At 53.7% G+C, this 23,269-nt stretch overlaps 1 protein-coding gene across 2 annotated transcripts; it reads left to right on the top strand.

Moving 5' to 3' along the window:
* The first annotated feature begins 2,559 nt into the window (after window positions 1–2,559).
* Tmprss9 (transmembrane serine protease 9) lies at window positions 2,560–23,186 on the top strand. Of its 2 annotated transcripts, XM_027419294.2 has the most exons (18): window positions 2,560–2,758; window positions 5,253–5,380; window positions 6,161–6,228; window positions 6,361–6,536; window positions 8,032–8,073; window positions 8,676–8,789; window positions 10,090–10,261; window positions 11,291–11,565; window positions 12,190–12,326; window positions 12,753–13,044; window positions 14,566–14,737; window positions 15,127–15,398; window positions 16,578–16,714; window positions 16,975–17,380; window positions 20,556–20,727; window positions 21,269–21,531; window positions 21,608–21,744; window positions 22,884–23,186. In XM_027419294.2, exons 1-18 carry the CDS (start codon window positions 2,611–2,613, stop codon window positions 23,043–23,045), a joined length of 3,273 nt encoding a protein of 1,090 aa, XP_027275095.1. In that variant the 5' UTR covers window positions 2,560–2,610; the 3' UTR covers window positions 23,046–23,186. The 2 variants fall into 2 exon arrangements, with proteins under 2 accessions (XP_027275095.1, XP_027275096.1); XM_027419295.2 differs by lacking the exon at window positions 6,161–6,228 and having other exon boundaries at window positions 5,253–5,379; window positions 6,394–6,536.
* Window positions 23,187–23,269: the final 83 nt, after the last annotated feature.

Genomic DNA, 23,269 nt, shown 5'->3' on the forward strand with positions numbered 1-23,269 from the left:
CGTGATAGCACACACCTTTAATCTTGAGAGGCAGAGGCAGGAGGATCTCTGTGTTTGACGCCAGCCTGGTCTACAGAGTGAGTTCCAGGACAGCCAGAGCTGTCCTGTCCAGAGCCTGTCTCAAAACACAAAACAAAGGGGAGCGGTAGCGGAGGACAAGAGGGAGAAGGAACCAGGATTGTCACATAAAACAATCTTGTTTCTAATTCAAATAAAAAAAATCCCCCAAACAAACAAACAAAAAACAAACTTACAAACCAAGTGTCAGGTTAGATTTGGACCCCTGTCTGGATCAGAACTGGTCACACAAAGTCCTATGTGTTCCAGGCCCTTCAACTTCCATCCCCAAAATTTTGGTGACAGTGTCTCACTTGGTAGCCCACATTTGCCTGGAACTCACTGTGTACCCAAGGATGACTTTAAACTTCTCCTTAGTGATACCCCTCATCCCATTATAGGGGTGACAGACGTGTGTCACTGTGCCTCAGTGGTGTCATTTGAAAGGGTTTTCTAAGCCTGGACCTTGCTATGTAACCCAGGCTACCCTTGAACTCACAGCAATTCCCCTGACTCAGCTTCCTGAATGCTAGTTCTTGTGGAGTAGTTCTTGGTGGCCTGGTCTCCCTGGCTGGGGTATCTCAAAGATCAGAGTTGGATCTGCCCCTTTCTGGGCTGTGTGTTTGCAGCCAGGGTGGCCCTGGGGTAATTACCAGGGAGAGAAAGTGCTGAATGGTGCTTCTGTGCTCAGCTCTCAAAAGCAGCAAGTCCTCTGTGAGCAGGGTCACTGTTGGCAGGACTGTGTGGAGACCAAGGGGACAGGACAGATGAGCACAGTGTGTGTGTGTGCGCAGGCATGGGCGCCCTCGTGTGCGTGCATGTGTGCATTGTGTACATATGTGTGTCCACGTGCCTGCGTGTGTGCTCATATGTGCACGTATATGTATGTGCATGCATGTGTACATGTGTTTGTGCATGGCATATGTGCATGCATAATGTGTTTGTGTGCACGGGTGTGTGTGTCAGGACCATCGATGAGGTGGCCTGACTGCTCAGCACTTCTCTGTGGCTTTGTTCCTCTCTTATTTCATTGAGAAGTCCACAGGATAGTTGCTCTCCTCCAGAAGCAGTGTAGCTGGACTGTAAGATTAAAGATGTGAGTGTTGTCATGGCCAGGCTGCTGCCCTGTCCCCTTTGTCATTCGTGGTGGCCATTTCAGGCAGAGACAGGTGGATCTCTCTGGGTTCAAGGCTAGCCTGGAGTGTAGTAAGGATACACATATTTCTGTTTTGAGGGTCCACCACCCACCTCCCAAATAAGTCACACACAGAGGCTTATTCTTAGTTATGAATGCCTGGCCTTAGCTTGGCTTGTTTCTAGCCAGCTTTTCTTAAGCTAGCTTTTTGCTCTGGACTTTCATCTTTCCAACTTCTGTGTGTCTTACTTTCATTCTTGCTCCATGGCTGGCTGGGCAGCTGGGTGGCTGCCCTGACTTCTCCTCCTCTTGTTCTCTCATTGCTGCTTTCCCCTCTCTGCCTGCCAGCCCTTCCTGTCCTTGCTCCTGCCTTGCTATTGACTGTTCAGCTCTTTATTAGGCCATCAGGTTTTTTTTAGGCACGCAAAGAATCACAGCTTCACAGAGTTAAACAAATGCAGCATAAACGAAGTTATACATCTTAAAATAATATTCTGCCACACTGGTGTATGGCAGTGAGATCCAGGAAAGTCAGAGCTACACAGAGAAACCCTGTCTTGCAACCCTGTGGTTGCTGGAAATTGAACTCAGGACCTCTGGAAGAGCAGTCGGTGCTCTTAACCTCTGAGCCATCTCTGCAGCCCCTACAAACAAATAAACAAAAAACAGGGTTTCTCTATGCAGCCCTGAATGTCCTGGAACTCACTCTGTAGACCCCGCTGGCCTTGGACTCACAGAGATCCTCCTGCCATGACCCCCTTAGTGCTGGGATTGAACCGGCTAGAGTAATTTTTGACAAAAAAAAAAAAAGTGTCCCCACAGCCTCACCAGAGTCTGATGCAGGTGTGGATACATTGCAGAGACCAAGTTCACCTACAGATCTGTGTCTGCTGGTTTTGACAGTCAAATTCCTGGGTATTCCCATTTAATCAACAATTGATCTGTGTCTGTGTGCACATGAGTGCAGCTCACACAGAGGCCAGAAGGGGGCGTTGGACCCTCTGGAGCTTGAGTTACAGATGGTGTGAGCTTCCCTGTGGGGTGCTGGTAGCTGAACGCCCATATTCTCAGAGAGCAGCCAGCTCTCCTAATCACGGTATGTTTTCCTCGGTACACCCTCTATCCCACCACCCTGACCCCATTGGGCTACAGAGGCTAGGATGGGCTTGTCCTGAAGATGCAGTCCCTGCCATTCCTAATGCTCTCTGCAACCCAAGAGAGCGAAAAGACAGTGTGCACCTAAAACCACGCCCAAAGGGTGTGGCCACCACCACAAGTCCCCTGGCAAGGCAAGATGCCACTACAGTGTCCTGTCCCCTACCTCCCAGTAGGCTGGAGGCCAAGTATGGCTGAATGTCAGACAAATCCTTGGTCCGTTTTTTGCAGGTGTCTAGCTGGAGCTTTGTATTTGCTGAGCCATGGAGCGCACTGCGCCTGACTTACAACTTGTGCCAGAAATGACAAAGGACGTCCATGTCCCAGCTTCGGACTCTGGCTGCTGTCGAATTGCTCTCATGGCAGTTGTGGCCATCAGTACGGTTGTCTTTACCCTGGGCATCCTTCTGGGTAAGTGGCAGATGGAAGGCTGGATCCTTGGAGTATCCTTGGTGTATAGGACACTCAAAAGGACACCATCAGTGTCCCGAGCATCCATCCAGAGCCAAAGGGCTGCCCTTGCAGCCAGAGCCAGAAACCTACGGACAGGCTCCAAAGTCCAGGCATGTCATGGCTGAGTATGAAGTGGCAATGGGTGAAAGGGATCCAAAAGGAGCAGTCAACACTGGGGTCCAATAGGGGAAGAATGAACGCTACTCACCATGGCAGAACTAGAGTTTACCGCAGGAGGATCCCAGTTCCTGGTCAGCTAGGGCTACAGAGGAGTGTCTTGGAGTCCCCCAGTGAGGTGCTGGGGGCATGGCTGGGGTGGAGCACGCAGCCTAGAGTTCCCCAAGGAGGTGCTGAGGGAGTGGTCAGGGTGGAGCCCCTGTCGGGGGTGTGGCCAATCACAGCCTGTTAGAATGGTTATTCTGTGTGAGAATGATGACAAACACAAACTTCGAAACTATAAACGGAAAGTTTTTCTCTGTCTAGTCCAGTCCCACTGGACCGGTTTCACTCTGCCCCCACAGGGTCCCCATAGTCGCTTATAAAAAAGCACTCATTAATATAAGATCAATATAATATCAGGTGTGATTGTTTGGCCAATGGCTTAGGCTTTTTTTTTTTTTTTTTTTTTTTTTTTTTTTTTTTTGAGACAGGGTTTCTCTGTGGCTTTGGAGGCTGTCCTGGAACTAGCTCCTGTAGACCAGGCTGGTCTCGAACTCACAGAGATCCACCTGCCTCTGCCTCCCGAGTGCTGTGATTAAAGGCATGAGCCACCACTGGCCCAATTAGGGTGGTTTGAAACCCTGATCATCCTGCCTCCATCTGCTGGGATTACAGGTGTGGCCACCACTCCTGACTCATGGATACTGGAGTGGTATCCAAGGCAGCATGCCGCTGGGTGAGAGCGGTCTACCTGCTGATCCACAGTCATTGGGTGTCTCTTTTACCCAGGGATCCACAACTCTACCCTGAGGAGTTGCCCACACTGTTTGCTTCTGCTGTATTTCTTGTTTGTTTATTTTTTGTTTTTGAGACAGATTTTCTCTGTGCAGCTCTGGCTGTCCTGGAACTAGCTCTGTAGACTAGGCTGGCCTCGAACTCAGAGATCTGCCTACTGGTGCTTCACAAGTGCTGGGATTAATGGCGTTTGCCACCACTGCCCAGCAGATTTTGTTTTTTGTTTTTGTTTTTTCAAGATTTTATTAATTTAGTATACAACATTCTGCTTCCATGTATTTCAGCACACCAGAAGAGGGCACCAGATCTCATAATGGATGGCTGTGAGCCACCATGTGGTTGCTGGGAATTGAACTCAGGACCTCTGAGTCATCTCTCCAGCCCCAGATTTTGTCTTTCAATTTTTATTTTCTGTGTGTGCGTGTTTTACCTGCATATATGTCTGTACACCTCTTCTGGCCTCTGGGCACTGCACACATATGGTGTGAAGCTGGGCTTACAGGAGGTTGTGAGCCACCATGCGGGGCCTGGGAACTGAACCAGGGTCCTCTGCAAGAGCAGCCAGTGCTTATAACTGCTGAGCTGGCTCTCCAGCATCTGTTTGAATTTTTGTCTTCAGTTGGGTCTTGCTATGGTCCCCAGGTTGGTGTTAAATGTCTGGGAAGATGAAATTTTTTTCTACCTTAGTCTCCAGAGAGACCAGGGCCCAGGCACACCCTCACCTGTGTCTGTGGTTGTATTGAGTTTTTATGATGGAACTCACATGGTGGGAAAGGCAGGGACAGCTGTGGCTGGGGGCTGTAAAATTCAAGTCAGCACAGGCTACAAAGCAAAGTCCTGCTTCAAAAGGACAAACAAAAGAGTGACCAGGAGATGGCTCAGGCAGTAGTATCTGTCTTAAAAGACACTGAGTTCCAATCCACAGCAGTCACAGAAAAAGCCAGGTGCAGTGTCAGACTCTTGTAATCAGAGCTGGGGACACAGGAGGATTCCCCAGGGCTTGCTGCTCAGCCCAGCTGAATTGGTGAGCTCTGTGTTCTGTGAAAGACCCTGCCTCACATACAAGATGGAGAGTGGGAGGGCAAAGTACCTGATAACCTGGTTCACACATGTGACCGTCAAAGACAGCCAGCAGTCCTGAAGTGTGCCCCCCCCCATGAGCAATGCAGAGGTCCTGGGGTCCCCTGACTTGCCCTGTCCTGTTCAGTAATTACTGTCCCACCCTAGGAAGGCAGTTGGAAACACACTGCAAGGCCTCCTGAGGGATGATTGTCAGTGACATTATTGACTCAGGTCAAGGAAGCTGACTTTGGGGTTACCCCAATCACTTGGCCTCTATAAACCTTATACTGTATCTGGGGGTCCTTCAGCAATGGTGCACTGGTGGTCACCCTTGGGGAGTCAGGTCTCCTATGTGTGGAGGCTTAGGAGGTGCAAGGGGTGCTGAGGCCTCACCCCTCAGTGGGGTCCTCTCACTGGGCACTGGTCTCGCCCGCAGCCCTCCTGTCTGCACAGGGGGTGCATGTGGAGCACACAGCGCAGCTCCGGGGAATCCATTTCAGCAGCTCTCTTCAGCGGGAGACCTCTGACTACTACCGCCTGCTCACACCTGCTCTGCAGGCACTGGTGAGTGAGATCAGGGCACAGAGATGGCAAGGAGGCAACTGGGTGGGTGCTGTGAACAGGGGAGGCCAGTCTGTGGGATGGACAGGGAACATGTAGTGCTTGGGCTCTTCCTGCTAAGCAGGTGTGGTTATGTATCACATGTATGCATTCCTGCCTGAACATTTCCTATCATGGGGTCCATGCTGTGTGGGTCTCACACTGCAAACAATGTCCTCCATGCCGGGGCATGTGCCAGAGCTTTGACCTGTTCATGGCTGCATGCTGGTCAGTTGTGAGAATGGACAGGTGTATCTGTCATACAGTTATCCGTGCATCCATCTACCCATTCATAATTCATATAACCATCCAATCACCCAACAGAAAATCCATCCACTCATCCATCCATCCACTCATCCATCCATCCACTCATCCATCCATCCACTCATCCACCCATCCACCCATCCACCCATCCATCTACCCATCCACCCACCCATTCCCCAGCCCATCCCTATGGAGACAGACAAGCAGCTGCTCCTGCCCCAAGGCTCTGTGCCCTATATATCTATGGAGTGTCTGTAACTGAGATGTTGCTTTCCATCTTGGTCATTATAACCCTGAAGTGGTGTGATACTCTTACATTCTTTTCCAGGGCTGAGTAATATTCGATTGTTTGCACAGACGGAACTGTGTTGGTTTGTTAATTTATTGACAGAAGAGTGTTTTCAAAAACGTCACCACACCCCTCCCTGTGCTGGTGGTGTCACTGTGGCCTCAGCATCATTACTTTTATTTTTGTTGCAGTTTGTGAGCAGTTTCCACAAAACAGAGTTGGAATCGAGCTGTGCAGGATGCACAGTGCTCAGGTACAGGTGAGTTAAGGCCTCTGGGAGAGTAAAGAAGCCTTGGTAGACAATTCCAGAACCTTCTAGAAGATTCCAGAAGATTCTGGAAAATACTAGCAGCAAGCTTGCCTTCTGCTTCCAAGCTTGTCCTGCTTGCAGGGATGGGAATTCCAGTGTATTTGTGCATTTCCGGCTCCACTTTCTGCTCCGAGCCCTACAGCCGCTGAACCTAGACCAGGAGGAGGACATCTTGCAGAAAGGCATCCAGGCAAGACTGCAGGGACACGGTCTTTCCCTGGCTGCCTACGGCACCATTGTGTCAGTGGAGCTGACAGGTAGGTGGGTGGCAGCCCCTGTCTGGGAGACAAAGGGCTACAGGAGCTGCGGTGCAGCTCAAATTTCATAGAATATTGTATTTAAAAAAAATCTCCCTCTCTGATGGATGGATGAAAAAGAAACTCAGCTTCACATACCCTCAGAGGCAGAGGGTCAGCCACCTTTTATGGATGGGGGCACAGTGTAAACATCTTACTTTTGTGACCTGTGTTTTGGCAATAAGAGCACCCTTACATTCTATGGTTTTAATCATCCTTGGTTCACTGTGATTCCAAAAACATAACTGAAAATTCCAGAACTAACAGGGCATGGTGGCCTCATACCTTTGATCTCAGCACTCAGGAGGCAGAGGCAGGTGGATCTCTGTGAGTTCAAGGCCACCCTGGTTTACAGAGCGAGCTCCAGGACGGCTATGTATCACTCTTTTTCCAGGGAATCCCTAGCCTCTTAGATATGCACATGCAGGCAAAATACCCCTACACATAAAATTAATTAATTAATTAATTAAAAACTAAGCCATCTTTGTCAGTCCCATGGGGGATGTGAGCCTGTCTTGTGCCATGCTGTGTGAGCTAGCCTCAGTTCCTAGGCAGGTGTCCAGGTGATTAGGTCTGCCATGAGGACCAGGGTAGTTCCCCAGCCACACCAGGAACTTGGAAAACATAATGAGGCCTCGTCGCAAAAAGAAAAGACAAAACAAAACAAAAACCAAATAACAAGAAATGCAAAAATATCATGTGCTGAGACTCCAGGTGATAATGGGAGAGTCTGGGGCAGGAGGGTGGTTACAGCACTGGCTGCGCTCTTCCAGAGGTCCTGAGTTCAGTTCCCAGCTACCACATGATGGCTCACAAACATCTACAGTGAGACCTGGTGCACAGGAATACATGGAGGCAGAACACTGTATATATATATATAATAGACAAATACATTGTTTTAAAAGGGGAGAACCAGAGCCGGGCGGTGGTGGCACACGCCTTTGATCCCAGCACTCAGGAGGCAGAGGCAGGCAGATCTCTGTGAGTTCGAGACCAGCCTGGTCTACAAGAGCAAGTTCCAGGACAGTCTCCAAAGCCACAGAGAAACCCTGTCTCAAAAACAAAAAAGCAAAAACAACATCAGCAACAAAAAAGGCGGCAAGTAGGGGGAGAACCAATTAGAAACCCATTCAGACCACTGAGTGGTTAAACTCTTGTTACCTAGACCTCACTGTCCCTGACCCTGACATGATGGCTGCCAGCCTCGTGTCTCTTCGATGCTGTTCCCCGAGCAGCCAGGCTGAGGATAGGGTTAGTGTTTGCTGCCACCTGCAGTGAGATGTCACACAGCCAACATTTACACAGTTGACCTTTTAGGGAGAGGAAGCCTGACAGGATCACATCACATAGCCCAGGCTGACCTGAAAGGCACAATGCTCCTGCCTCAGCCTGGGTGACAGGCAAATGCCACCGCACTGTGCCTAGGTCTCACTTGGTTTTGTCTGTTCTACTTCAGGAAGATGTGACAGTCCGGTGATCGAGAAGGACTTGAAGTCAGGTAGGACTGGCCTCTACCCTCAGCTTGGCTTTCTCTGAATGCCCCTAAGGATTCTCTCCAGAATCACACGGGTAGTCCCTTCAGGCATACGGCTTCCCTGGAAAGATAACATCACTGGAATAGGTCAGGGGGCACTTTAGAGAGGGACCAAGAGTTATCCACAGCCAGGTCCTGCCATGATGAATGCTGTTGGCTTATTTATTTATAAAGACAGGGTCTCACTATGTAGCCCAGGCTGGCCCCAACTCATATAGCTGTGCTTTCCTCCTGAGTGCTCCGGTTAAAAGTGTATATCCCCAGCCTTAGCCATTATTTATTTTAAGGTTATCTCTGTCACTTGTGTCATTGTGACAAACACCTGACACAGTGACTTAAGAGATCAAAGGTCTGTTCTGGCTGCAGTTAGCACCATCCATCATGGTGGCTGGTCACACTGAGCCCACACTCAGGAAGGAGAGAGGTGATCCCAGCCCATGGACCCCAGGCCAGCCCTGCCCTGCCCTGTCCCCAGAGATAAGCAAAGAACTCAGGTTTTCTCTAATGTGGAGGTCCCCAGTGGACCCTGAAGGCTTCTGCCTCCAGCTGGGTTCTCTATTCCCCAGGCCGCTGCCCTGGGAATGCCTTCTCCTGTGACAACAGTCAGTGTGTGAGCAAAGAGAACCCAGAATGTGACAACAGGGTGGACTGCTCCGATGGGTCTGACGAGGCTCAATGCGGTCAGTGTCAGCATGGCCTGGGCTCGGGGCTCTCTGGGCTCCCACTGATTGTGGCTTGCTAGCTGGGAGGGGCAAATGTAGGGATGTGATGGCACAGAGGTCAAGAGGCTGTCCACTAAGCATGGTGGACAGCTGCCCAGAGGCCTGCAGGGAGCCTGGAGCTCTATGCTGCCAGGAACAAGGACTGGTCAGATCTGAACAAGGAGCAAAGAAAATACTGTGTGGTCATCAACATGTTTCTGGCAATCTCAGCCTGCACAGTAAGAAAACCTCAGGGTCCTAGTCTGCTCCCTGCATCCCTGCAGCTGTGAGAACAAAGACAACTTGGTGAAGAATGGGTGAGTCACATGGAGGTAGCCTGGGCTTGCTCTCTCAGGCTCACTACAGTCCAGGACCACACTACCCAGGGTGGGCTCAGCCCTCCAGCGTCAATAGTTATTAGTCAAGAAAATTCCCCATAGTGTTTGGTGGTGCCGGTGTGCCATCCAAGCACCAGAAGCTGAATCAGGAGGATCAGGAGTTCCAGGGCAGCTTAGGCTGGAAGGAGAGTCTGTTTTAAAAGAGAGAATTGGGCTGGAGAGATGGCTCAGAGGTTAAGAGCACTGGTTGTTCTTTTGGAGGTCCTGAGTCCAATTCCCAGCAACCACATGGTGGCTCACAACCATGTATATTGAGATCTGGTGCCCTCTTCTGGCCTCCAGCCATATATGCAGGTAGAACAGTGTATATAATAAATAAATCTTTTTTTTTTTTTTTTTTCAAGACAGGGTTTCTCTGTGGCTTTGGAGGCTGTCCTGGCACTCGCTCTGTAGACCAGGCTGGTCTCAAATTCACAGAGATCCGCCTGCTCTGCCTCCCCAGTGCTGGGATTAAAGGTGTGCGCCACCAACGCCCGGCTTCAAATAAATCATTTTTAAAACAAGTAAAAAAAAAGTAAAAGAAAGAAATTATGCCAGGCAGTGGCGGAGTGGCACCTGCAATCCCAGCACTCAGGCAGAGGGAGGCAGATCTCTGCAAGTTTAAGGTCAGCCTGGTCTACACAGAGAAACCCTGTCTATAAAGAAAGAAAAAAAGGGAGGGGATGAATAAAATAAAAATAAACAATAGGTTTGAGGGTCATGTGACCTTCATGCTCTGCAGACCATGTATGAGTCTTTCACTGACACTGTTTGGTGTGACCTTGGGGGCATCAAGAAGCTGGGCAGCCCCAAGCAAGTGGTGGTGGGGCTTTGAATTTGGGGCCAAATGATGAGTGACAGGCTGCCCCTGGGGTCCTAGCTGGTGGCCTTGTGTCTTGCAGACTGTGGCTGGCAGCCTGCATGGAAGTCGGCTGGCAGGATTGTGGGTGGCGTGGAGGCTGCCCCTGGGGAGTTTCCCTGGCAGGTCAGCCTTCGAGAGAACCATGAACACTTCTGCGGGGCCACCATCATTGGGGCCAGGTGGCTGGTGTCTGCTGCCCACTGCTTCAATGAGTGAGTCCCACCTGGCCTTGGCTGTCACTGCCCCACCCCCCACCCCCCACCCCTACTGCCACCTTTTCCCAAAATCCACTCTTCTTTCACCCCCTCCCTTTTCTTTTTCAGTGATTTTTAATTTTACGAGTGTGAATGTTTTGCCTGTCTGTGCCCCATGGCCTGATGCCCAGAGGCCAGAAGGGGGCATCGGATCCCCTGAACTGGAGTTACAGATGGTTGGCGGCCCCATGTGGTTGCTGGGAACTGAACCTGGGTCTTCTGCAGGAACAGTTGGTGTGATAACCACTGAGCAGTCTCTCCAGGCCCCCATTTCTTTTTTTAAAGTTAGTTAACTTTTTTAAAGACAAGACCTCAGATGGTAGAGGTGAACACCTTTAATCCCAGCACTTGGGAGACAGAGGCAGGAGGATCTCAGTGTTCAAGGCCAGCCTGGTCTACAGAACAAGTTCTAGGACAACCAGGGCTACACAGAAAAACCCTGTCTAGTAAGAAAGAAAGAAAAAAGAAAAAGAAAAAAGGACAAGACCTCAGTAGGTTCCCAGGCTTCCCAGGAATTCATATTCCTCTTGTCTCAGCTTCCCCAGTGCTGGAGTTACAAGTGTCTACCCCACAGCTTTGAGACAGGATCTGACTATGTAGCTGTTCTAGAACTCACTCTGCAGACCAGGCTGTCTTTGAACTCACAGAGATCCTCCTGCCTCTGTTCCCAGGTGATAGTATCAGGGGTGTGCACAATCCTGCCCAGTTTTTCATTTATTTGTTTTGTGTCTGTATTCGTGCAGGTGCAAATGCTAGCACATGGCATTTGTGTGTGCCTGTTGGTCAGAGGACAACTTGCTGTAGTTGATTCGGTCCTCCCTCCCTATGTGGCGGGGAATCGAACTCAGGTCACAAGTGCTTGTGCACACGGAGCCCTCTGGCTGGCCCTTGCACCCTGAGGACAGAGATGTCCGCATCCTTTACTGTTTTTCCTTGCCAACTCCTCGGATCTCCCCACCCTTAAGCTGCATCCCTCGCATTCCCCAGATTCCAGGACCCTGCGCAGTGGGCGGCCCAGGCGGGTAGCGTGCACCTGAGTGGCTCAGAGGCCAGCGCTGTGCGCACACGAGTGCTCCGCATCGCCAAGCATCCCGCCTATGATGCGGACACCGCGGACTTCGACGTGGCGGTGCTGGAGCTGGCTCGCCCGCTGCCCTTCGGCCGCTACGTGCAGCCCGCCTGCCTCCCTGCGGCCACGCACGTCTTCCCGCCGCGCAAGAAGTGCCTGATCTCGGGCTGGGGCTACCTGAAGGAGGACTTCCGTAAGCCCACGAGCATCCTTCCACCCGACTGCCACCCGTCCAGCCCTGAAATAGGAGCCTGTGTCCCCGCCGTGGCGGCTCCTGTCTCTGAGCCCATGAGCTGGGGCCTGAGGCAGGGGGACCAGCCCAGCAAGACCTCGTTCTCAGTGGTCAGGGTGGAGCCCCGCCTAGAGTTCCCAGTGATGGCTGGGGGTGTGGTCAGGGTGGAGTATATCTAAGGTGTGGGAGTGTGTAGGTTTAATATGTCTGGTAAGGGAAAGGAAAAAAGAAATTCTGTAAAGCTAAAGGTGGTAGAACCAACCATCATCCCCGAATTTAAGACTGGGAGTCAGGAGGATGAAGTCTAAGGTCATCTTTGGCTAGGAAGTGAGTTCAAGGCCAGCCCGGGCTGTAAGAGACTTTGTCTCAAAAACAAAACAAAACAGCCTATAGCCAGGAGAACAAGGGGAAAGTTGCAGCTGCCTCGCGGTGGAGGCATGCTGGAGGTGAGAGTGGCTGGAGAAAGCCAGTGTGGTGTGAGCAGGGAGTGTCGCGGGAAGCCTAAGAGGAAAAGGTCTTAGACCCTGCTCAGAGTGGCTGCTGGGGTCCGGCTCTCTCACCTGCTCTCCCTGTCGCCTTGGGCAGTGGTGAAGCCGGAGGTCCTCCAGAAGGCCACGGTGGAGTTGCTGGACCAGAGCCTGTGTGCCAGCCTGTACGGCCACGCGGTCACCGACAGGATGCTGTGCGCCGGCTACCTGGACGGCAAGGTGGACTCCTGCCAGGTGGGGTGACCCTGTGCGGCTCCGCCCTGCCCTGAGAGCAGGCAGGCCCGGTGTGTGAGGAAGTTGCCCTCCGAGTGTGGAGCCAGCCTGAGCCACACGAGGCCCTGTCGCAAAATCAAAACAAATACGAAATACCCTGCCCGAGCTTCTGTGGCTACCTGCATTTTACGAAGATGGAAGTCGCTGTGTGCTTTTTACTTTGTTTGGTTGGGTTTTGAGACAGGGTCTCTCTGTGTGACCCTGGCTGTCCTCACTCTGGAGACCAGGCTGGCCTCGAACTCACCGAGATCCGCCCGCCTCTGCCTCCCGAGTGCTGGGGCTGGAGAGCTGGCTCCGCGGTTAGGAGTTGTAGGGGACACGATGGCTCCTTCTGGCCTCTGGGGCGGCGTCGGCCCCGCCCGTGCTCACAGAGCTCCTGTTTTCCAGGGTGACTCGGGGGGACCCCTGGTCTGCGAGGAGCCCTCTGGGAGATTTTTCCTGGCTGGCATCGTGAGCTGGGGGGTCGGCTGTGCGGAGGCGCGGCGCCCGGGCGTCTACACCCGCGTCACCCGGCTGCGGGACTGGATCTTGGAGGTGACCCGCGCGGCCCTGGCCCCCACCGCGGCCCCTGCGCCCGCCGCCCCCAGCACTCCGTGGCCGAGCAGCGCCGACACCTCCGCCGAACCCACGGCTGCCCGCAGCACTGCACCCCACCCTGGCCCCGCCGCCGAGCCACAAGGTGCTACGGGGTGGGCGGTCCCTCCCTGCAGGGGGCGGAGACCTGGGGGGGGAGATCGGCAATTGACTAGTGATGTCTGATAGGGAGCAGACTGGGAGACCCGCGCTTCAAGGCCAATCCCGAAGCCACCGGAGCGTGGTCGGTAGTCGACTGCCAATGTCTGTCACGGAGGGCAGCAAGAAATTGGTTGTTGACCATATGTTTGGCGCGGTTGAGACAGGGTTTCGCTGGGTAGCCCTGGCCGGCCTGGAGCTCATTTTGTAGACCAGGTTGGCTTTTGTTTGTTTGTTTGTTTGCTTGTTTTGGTTTTTCCCGAGACAGGGTTTCTCTGTGGCTTTGGAGCCTATCCTGGCACTCACGCTGTAGACCAGGCTGGTCTCGAACTCACAGAGATCCACCTGCCTCTGCCTCCTGAGTGCTGGGATTAAAAGTGTCTGCTTCGATTCCTGGCTTCATTTTTGTTTGAAAGTGTGATGTAGGTGCAAAGACAGCTTAGAGGGGCCCACAGCGCCAGCAATAAGTTGGCTGTCGTGGGTGTGGGGCCCAGGTAGCCCCTGCGTCTCTGGGGTGACCAGTGTCACCTGCTGGGCAGCGTCCCTGTTTGTGTGTGCTCTGGGTGTGTGCTCCATCAGCCTTGCTTCTCCGCTTGGTTTTCGTGTCTTCTGTGGTGCTTGGGGCGGAACCTGGGCCTGGTGTACTCAGAGGCAAGGCCCGCCACACCCTGCCCAGACGGTGAGTTTTGTCTACTTCATGGTCGGGATTCTTTTCCTGCGATTTGCTCCTGTTTTTCAGCAGCCTGTGACTCGTTTTCTCTCACCACCGCCAGCCATGTTTCCGTCTCTCTCCCCGCTCTCCTTCCCTCCTTGGGCAGCATCTTTTGTTCCCCACACGGACTTCAAACTCAAAACCCTGCTTCTGACTCAGCTTCTGAGTGCTGGGATGACAGGCATGGGCCACCCTGTAGATGCTGTAAGGACTCAGGCACTATGCTGGCCTGCCCTGTCACCTGGCAGAATGCACTCAGGCAGTGCCTGGTCAGACCCGAGCCCGCGCGCGTGCGTGCGTGCGTGCGTGCGTGCGTGCGTGCGTGTGTGTGTGTGTGTGTGTGTCCCTGCTTTTCCTGCTGTTCCCTGGGGCAGACAGGACTTTTCCTGTCTCCTCTTCTGCCCTCTCTCTGTCTCTTTACCCTCCCCTTCTCTTTCTAATAAAACTTCTCACTAAGCTCTGTCTGCCTGGCGAGTTTGTCGCCCACCTCGGTCACCCTTGCCTGCCATGGAATTCGCCAAGTTTCCCCTCGTGCTTTATCATAACAGATCTGTGGGTCCTGTGTATCTATCTCATCGGGTGTTGTCGGACTGTGTCTCAGCTGTTCCAAGTGCAGGTGTCTCTTGCACACCTCCAGCCCTGCCGCCACTGGGTGACGCCCTTATTGCTCTGTATATAGGTCAATCAGGGGTCTCACAACAGATGAACCCTGAGTAGATGGGGAACCCCCATCACCTCTCTCCTCTCCCCTAGCAGAGTGTGGGGCCAGGCCTGCCATGGACAAGCCCACTCGGATTGTGGGTGGGCTCAGCGCTGTGTCTGGGGAGGTGCCCTGGCAGGCCAGCCTGAAGGAAGGATCCAGACATTTCTGTGGAGCCACCGTGGTGGGTGACCGCTGGCTGCTGTCCGCCGCTCATTGTTTCAACCAGTAAGGCCTCCCAAGAGCCCAGATAGCAGAGCTCAGTGCATCCAGCAAGTGCCAACTAGCTGGTGTGGTGGTGCATGCCTGTCACTCTCAAAAATAAACAGCCAAACCAAACCAAAACCAGGAAGCGCTTGTCGTTGACCAAGTGTTCATATACAGGGGTCACCCAGGCCCACAACTGTCCCCCTCTGGGCTCCACAGCAGGAGCCTGGATTCTGAGCAGCAGTGACCTATGACATTCATAAAGTTGCTAGGGTCTTGGTTAGAGTGTTGTAAAGCAAAGCTCTAAGCGTGCACTCTCCATCATGTCCCCTTCCTTGGACATTCCCTGGGGTGCGGGCGTGGGCTGGGAGGGGGGCAGGGCGGGCATGCCTGAGGTCCTGTCTCCACAGCACCAAGGCAGAGCAGGTGCATGCACACCTTGGCACCGCGTCCCTGCTGGGTGTCGGCGGGAGCCCTGTGAAGCTGGGGCTGCGAAGGGTGTTCCTGCATCCTCAATACAACCCAGGCACCCTGGACTTTGACATGGCCTTGCTGGAGTTGGCCCGGCCACTGATCTTCAACAAGTACATCCAACCCGTCTGTCTCCCCTTGGCCATTCACAAGTTCCCTGTGGGCCGGAAGTGCATGATCTCAGGCTGGGGCAACACCCAGGAGGGAAATGGTGAGCAGGTGCCAGAGGGGACTGGTGGATGGTGGCTGTATTCTCCAGGGCCTGACCTGGGAGGGATTGGACTTGGATTCCCTCATCTGGGCCCTAAACCATTCCTCTGTGCTGACCCCACATTCTAAGAGCCACTCAATATCCTCATTTGTCTGTATAAATAAAGTTTTATTGACACATTTACCAGGCAATGGTGGCTCAAGCCTTTAATACCAATATTAGGGAGGTAGAGGCAGGCAGATTTCTGAGTTCAAGGACAGCCTGGTCTACATATTGAATTCTAGGACAGTCAGGGCTACATAGAGAGATCCTATGAGGTCCTGTCTGCACAGCACCAAAGCAGAGCAGGTGCACACACACCTTGGAATGTCCCTGCTGGGTGTCGGTGGGAGCCCTGTAAGCTGGGGCTGCAAAGAGTGTTCCTGCATCCAAAAACAAAAAAAAAAAAAAAATGTCCACACATTTATCAACCAAAAACACCTGTGCTGATCTACTGGCCACAGACGATGCCACATGTCCCCTTGACTGGGTATAAACAATGCTTTATTGATATGTGCCTCCCACACCTCCATTTACTAACAGGATAAACTGAAAATGTGGATGCCCCAGCCCAGTGGCTCTCAGCCTTCTTAATGCTGTGACCCCCATGTTGTGGTCACTCCAACCATAAAATTATTTCATTGCTACTTTATACTGTAAACATCTGCTCTGGGAAACCCCCCCAATGGGGTTGCAACCCCCTCGGTGAGAACTGTTGCTCTAGCCCCTTGTGAAAAAGCTGTGGTAACATGGGGGGGGTGACCTGCAGCTGTCTCCCCAGCCCCCAGGAGGCAGAAGCAGGGTCACAGACCCTCAAATCCCCAAGAGGTGGAGGTGTGCTGGGCACTTGCCTAGAATGTGCAAAGTCCCTGGTTCTACCCAAGCCCCACAAGGAGAAAATGAAAACCCCTGTAATAGCCGGGCGTTGGTGGCGCACGCCTTTAATCCCAGCATCTGGGAGGCAGAGGCAGGAGGATCTCCGAGTTCTGGGACAGCCGGAGCTGCACAGTGAGATCCTGTCTCAAACAAAAGAAAATTTCCTGTGGGCTCTGCTCACTGTCTCCAGGACAGGAGCAGCACCTGTGGCTCTGCTTGGTGACGAGTCTCTAGGTGGCATTCTGAGTTCTCTTTCCCCGGCAGCCACCAAGCCTGACATGCTGCAGAAGGCGTCCGTGGGCATTATAGAGCAGAAGATGTGTGGCGCCTTGTACAACTTCTCCCTCACAGACCGTATGCTCTGCGCTGGCTTCCTGGAGGGCAGAGTGGACTCCTGCCAGGTGGGTGTCACAGGGACACCCCAAGCTCCCACTGAGGCTTAGGGTGTAGTCAGTGGTGAGCATTTGCCTAGCATGTGTGTGGCCCTGAGTTCCATGCCCAGTACTCAAAAAGAAAAAGCAAGAATGAGTGATGGAGGCCCAGAGAAGGCTGGGAATATACGGTTACACAGCCATGCCGGAATGCGAAACCTCAAGCTCAGTGGGAGTGGAGTCTTGGGAAGGCGGTCCCACGAAGGCCTGGTGGTGTCCTTCTCCTTCAGGGTGACTCTGGCGGCCCCCTGGCATGTGAGGAGACACCCGGTGTCTTTTACCTGGCTGGCATCGTGAGCTGGGGCATTGGCTGTGCTCAGGCTAAGAGGCCCGGTGTGTATGCACGCATCACAAGCCTCAAGGACTGGATCCTGAGGGTGATATCCTCAGGCCTCAGCTCCACACCCCGCCCACACGCCTCCAGCACACAGCTTATCCCTAACCAGCTCTCCAGAACCTCGGCTGCCGCCCTTGCCATCCAAGAGGCCACCACCAGCAGACCTGCAACCCCCAGGGGCACCAGCAGGGTGACCACTAAACCACTCAACACCACACTATCTGCCTGGAGCATGACTACCAGGGGACAGACACCAGCTCCAAATGCCCTGGGCACCACCACACATTCCCAGCTGCCAGGTACAGTGACTTGTGCTGTGATGCAGGCGGGTCCCTGCCACAGCGGGGGTTAGACATGATGGCATTGAAGACAATTCCAGAGCTGAAGTTCACTGTCAACGACCAGTGTCTGCCTGCCTGGCCGTCAGAGGGCACTCTCCCCATGTCGTGCTGTGAGCACACGTGTGCTGACATAATCTGCCCATTTATTTCTGTGTACACGTGTGTGTGCATGCAGAGGCCAGCGGAGGGTGTCAGTGGCCACTCCACCACGGATGCAGACATGGTCCTCTGTCACTCTGCAATATCCCTCTGAGGCAAGGTACCTCATTGAAGGTGGAGCTTTTGGGCTTCAGTTGCAGCAGGCAAGCCATACTGTCTCTGCTCTCCTCCGTGCTGGGGTCCCAGGCTTGTGCATGACTAAACCCACTGAACCACCTCTCCAGCCCCTGTTCCTTTCTTGTTTGCTCGCTCTTGTTTATCAGTGCCCACCGTGAGGCTGACCTTGACCTCCGGATCCTCCTGCCTCAGCCTCTAGAATCCTGAAATGAAAGCTTGTGCTGCCCCTCCAGGCTGCCCCTCTCATTGTTTTCTCTCTTTTCATTCTGTTGGCACTGTGGGCAGGCCCTGGGGTGCTCTGCTGCTGGAGTTTGTGTGGATGCACCTGGAGCCACCAGGTGTCAGCATGGCTGTGGCTGCTTCCTTCACCAGCTAGAGGAACCCATGAGCCCCAGTGTCCCTTCCACCCCTGCTTTACTGCTCTGCTCATTGTCACAAGCTTGTGTTCTGAGCTCCCCCAACTCCTCACACGAGGTAGCATCAGTGGAAAATGCCATGAGGCCCCTCCACCCACCAAGGCTCTTGCCAAACTGAGGGCCCTAAGTAACTGTGGGTGGAGGGGTAGGATTCCACTTGCCAAGGTTCATAAGCTCCACATGCCTGTGTGGGTGACTGACGCTACAATAGGCTGTCACATCACCCAGATCCACTCAGCCCCCAAGACCCCAGAATGTGACTATTTGGAGGCGGTCTATAAACAGGCACTTTGGTAAAAAGAGGTCTATGAGGCAGGCATTCCAATCTCAGGAGCGTCTGATTAGAGGATATCAGACTGGGCCTCATGACACACACTGTTGTGCCACTGGACAGGAGTATCACGAATCCAACGCCAGGCTGGGCTGGGAGGGGGGTTGAGGCTAGTGTGGGCATCTTAGCCAGACAGCAAGAAGATGAAGGCTTTGCTTGGGGGTGGAGTCTGTCTAGAATCTCCCAGTGAGGTGCTAGGGGCGAGGTCAGGGTGGAGCTCCCACGTAGAACCCGCAGGGCGGGGCTGAGGCATGCTCAAGGTGGAGCCCCGCCCAGAATCCCCCAGGGAAGGGGAGGGGGGAGCGGCGTGGTCAGGTGTCCAGTGTTGGGAGCTCAAGCCTTCATGTTGGCCTTCATCATGGCCATGAATGTTCAAATAAAATAAAAAGAGAGTGGAAGAGGAAAGAGGAAACAAGTTCCAGAGGAGAAAAAAGAGGTCTGGAGATAGATGATGGCTTGGTTAAGCCTTTGCAGGCACAGGAGCCATGTCACACACCTATAGTCTCAGTTCTTGGGAGGGAGGTTGAGGCAGGAGAATTTCTTTGACTTTTTTGTTGTTGTTGTTTTGTTTTGTTTTTGTTTTTCGAGACAGGGTTTCTCTGTGTTGCTTTGGAGCCTGTCCTGGTACTCGCTCTTGTAGACCAGGCTGGCCTTGACCTCACAGAGATCCTCCTGCCTCTGCCTCCCGAGTGCTGGGATTAAAGGTGTGCGCCACCAATGCCCGGCTCAAATTTCTTTGACTTTAAGGCTGCTCTGGCTACATACATGGTGAGATAGTATCTTAACACCTCCACCTTTTTTTTTTTAACCTGGGTGGTGGCGGCACACCTGTCTCGAAAAACAAACACAAACAAACAAAAAGTGGACTGTCTGCAGAGATGAGGACAACATCCCAGTGTCTGTGGGGTCTCATCCCCACCCCTGCTCACCCGTGGGTGGCATGAGCATCCAGAGCAGTCTCTCAGCCTTTCTAACACTGAGATCCTTAATACAGTTCCTCAGGTTGTAATGACCCCCAGCCATAAAATTATTTTCATTGCTACTTCATAGCTGTAATTTTGCTGTTATGATATAATTTTCTGATGGTCTTAGGACCTGTAAAAGGGTTGGTTGACTCCCAAAGGGGTTGAGCCCCACAGGTTAGGTCCCTCAGACAGCCGTTAAGGGGATAGTGTCTGTTTCTACTTCCCAGTCTTCAGCATTCCAGCCCTCCCCGTGTCCCCTCATGTCCAGGCACCCTCAGCCATGACTCTCCCTACTGTGGGGATGCTGGCACAGGCTGGGTTCCAGAAGGTCCTGCGCTGGACCTTTCTCTCCTCTTTGTCTCTTGAGGCCTCTCATGTCTTGCTCTAACTCCATCTACTGTTGAAGTGCTGCTCCTAACTCCATGAACACCTTTAAAACCCTGGGCCAGGGAGGATGTCCCTCCACATGGAGGGCTGTGTTTGGTGGATTGAAACACAGAGCAGAGAGAGTCAGGGCCACATGCAAAGGGGGTGGCTTATTGGGGTCACAGCAGGACCTTTACCAAAAGCCCTGTGCCTCAGGACCCCCGGTGAAGGTGACATTCTCACCTCTTGGAAATAGGGAACAGTCAGGCTAGGTGACTTCACACCTGAAGCCTTCAACTCAATCTGACCTTGACCCTGACAAGGCAATGGCCTGTGAGCCGCCCAGTCAGAGACCCAGGGAAGTCTCAAGATGGGACCCTAGTGCAGGACACTCCCTGTGGGAAGGTGATGGCTTCAGAGGCTGCACAACCTGAGGGACTCACAAACCAGCCTCCTGGGTCTTCCTGGGAGCCCCTCTGATATTGTCCACGGTTATTTCTTTCCCTGGGTTCCTTTTGTATTGGCTGAGGCTGGGCCAGGGACACCCCATCTGATGGCTGGAAGGCAGGTGTCTGGGAAAGAGAAGCCAGCCTGGCAGGACATAAAACCACCCTCTGCCCTCCACACAGGGGTCTGGGGAATGCTCCACGCTGGATTAATTCAGAGGGGCAGCCTGTGGGAGTGGGAGAGCTGGGGCAGGTCACCTGGAAACACAGGAGGGAGTGTGTGTGGGGGGAGAAGACCCTCTGTCTGAGGCTCACATGCACTGCTCTCTGCAGACTGCGGCCTGGCGCCCCCCGGGGCCCTGACCCGGATCGTGGGAGGCAGCGCGGCCTCGCGTGGGGAGTGGCCCTGGCAAGTGAGCCTGTGGTTGCGGCACAGGGAGCACCGCTGCGGGGCTGTACTGGTGGCCGAGAGGTGGCTTCTATCGGCAGCACACTGCTTTGACATGTGAGTCCTGCCCCAGTGGGGGTCCACCTGCCCTTCCTCAGCCCACCTCTGCAATTTGGTGCCAGCCCCCAAGGCCACTAGACAGGTCTCCCTGGCAGGGCGCTGGATGTGGAGGGTGCAGTTCCTTCAGGGGACCGCCAATGTGGGGCACAGGGTGAAAGGGACAGATGGTCCCATGTTGTGTCTGAAGTACTGTGGCAGGGGGCTCCACTCTGGGGGGCTGGTGCTGAGCACCAGGAGCTCGGGTAGAAATGGCAGAGGCTGGTGGTGCTCCCTAGGCCTTGTGCTGGTCAGACTAGTGTGCGTGTGCGTGTGCGTGTGCGAACGCGGCAGTCCTGCTTCTACTGCCCTTGTCTCAGTCAAGAGCCTTGTCTCAGATCTTCCGAGGGTGTGTGTGGGTGGGGTGGGGACCATCCTCAGCTCTGGATATGATGCCAGCTAGTGGTATCCTCTCAGAGGGACACCCCTTGTGGCAGAGTGAACCCGAGTTGGGGAGGACAGAGTAGCCCATTTCCAGCAGAACGGTGACTCTGCCCTGCAGCTATGGGGACCCTACGCAGTGGGCAGCTTTCCTGGGCACCCCGTTCCTGAGCGGCGCCGAGGGCCAGCTGAAGCGCGTGGTGCGCATCTACCGACACCCCTTCTACAACCTCTACACGCTGGATTACGATGTGGCGCTGCTGGAGCTGGCAGGTCCCGTGCGCCGCAGCCGCCTGGTGCGACCCATCTGCCTGCCAGGGCCTGCACGGCCCCCCGAAGGCGCGCGCTGCGTCATCACCGGCTGGGGTTCGCTTCGCGAGGGAGGTAGGCGCGCGTTGGGGCGACCGCAGGGGGAGGTGGCATAGGGCACACGTTCCCACCCACTCCCTCGTCCCCGCAGGGTCCATGGCTCGGCAGCTGCAGAAGGCAGCCGTACGTGTCCTCAGCGAGCAGGCGTGTCGCCGCTTCTACCCTGTGCAGATTAGCAGCCGTATGCTGTGTGCAGGCTTCCCGCAGGGCGGCGTGGACAGCTGCTCAGTAAGTGAGGCGGACACAGGACTCTCTCTGTAGCCCAGGCTGGCCAGAAATCTCACTGAACCCGGGTATCTCCAAGTCCCAGAAACCCCGTATCTGCCCCTGAGCTTTGGTTTCTCACGTGGGTTCTGGGGTCTAATTCAGATCCTCAGGCTTTTACGACAAGCACCTTCCGAGTAAGCTGCCCAGCCAGCCACCTGCCACCTTTCATTGTTTCTCAAGACAGAGTTTCGGTGTAACATTCTTGGCTGTTCTGGAACTTGCTCTGTAGACCAGGCTGGCCTTGAACTCACTGAGATCTGCCTGCCTCTGCCTCCCGAGTGCTAGGATTTAAGGCGTGCTCCACCAACGCCCGACTAAGCCCAGCCACCTTTTGACTCTGGTGATATCACATGTCACAACTGCTTGTTCAAAGACAGTATGAAGGTTTCCCAGCCCCACATTCTACCTGAGGGTAAAGGCAGGGCATGGTTGCTCAAAGCTGGGAGATGGAGACTGATTCTGAGCAAGAACCTGCTTCAATGGACAACACAAACACATATCCCCTCCCAAGTACAGGGAGATCACTGGTTGGTTACATGCGGCTTGCTGTACAGATTCCCAGGAGGCACACAAAAGTCCATGGTTACTGGCTATGAGCACCTGTGACCCCATTCTGTTCAGCTGAGACAGGAGGATGATGCCTGGGACTTGATGGCCACCATCTACTTCCAGGGTCACATAAAAGTCCCCATCTAAATGGAATGGAGTGTAGAGCAATAAAGACGACCATCCAACACCCTACACAGGCACGCACACACAGGGTCCTGAGGATAAGGACCTGGCAGAGGCCGAAGCCAGAGGCATTAAGCAAATACACTAGCAGTTGGGCAGTGGTGGCACACACCTTTAATTCCAGCACTCTGAGAAGCAGAGGCTGGTGGGATCTCTGTGAGTTCGAGGCCAGCCTGGTCTCCAGAGCGAGTGCCAGGATAGGCTCCAAAGCTACACAGAGAAACCCTGTCTCTAAAAACCCCAAAAAAAAAGAAAAAAAAAAAAAAAGCACTAGCACTAAACCATTTTATACATGCAAAAATGAGGCTCCTTGGCAGTTTCTCATGTGGTCCCAAGGGCTGCTGACCTGAGAGCACTTTCTCCTTCAGGGTGATGCAGGGGGACCCCTGGCCTGCAGGGAGCCATCTGGCCAGTGGGTGCTAACTGGGATCACCAGTTGGGGCTACGGCTGTGGCAGGCCCCACTTCCCGGGTGTCTACACTCGAGTGGCTGCTGTGCTAGGATGGATAGGCCAGAATATCCAGGAGTGACCACCGTGCAGACCGTGAGTGACCCAAGCCTGGAATGGAGAACAAGGCTGCCCACCACCCAATCCACGGAGGAGAGTTGGTGGCAGGAACCATGGAGGTCTGATGGGAACTAGCCGTGGCTGTGTATACTGTTCCAATAAAGTCCCTTCCCCTAGCCCTGGCTCAGGACCTGTGTCTCAGCAACAGAGCCCATCATCAACCCAGCCCCATTGGCGCACCTTTGT

This window comes from Cricetulus griseus, chromosome 5, assembly GCF_003668045.3.
Source record: "Cricetulus griseus strain 17A/GY chromosome 5, alternate assembly CriGri-PICRH-1.0, whole genome shotgun sequence".
In the NCBI taxonomy this organism is placed as follows: Eukaryota; Metazoa; Chordata; class Mammalia; order Rodentia; family Cricetidae; genus Cricetulus; species Cricetulus griseus.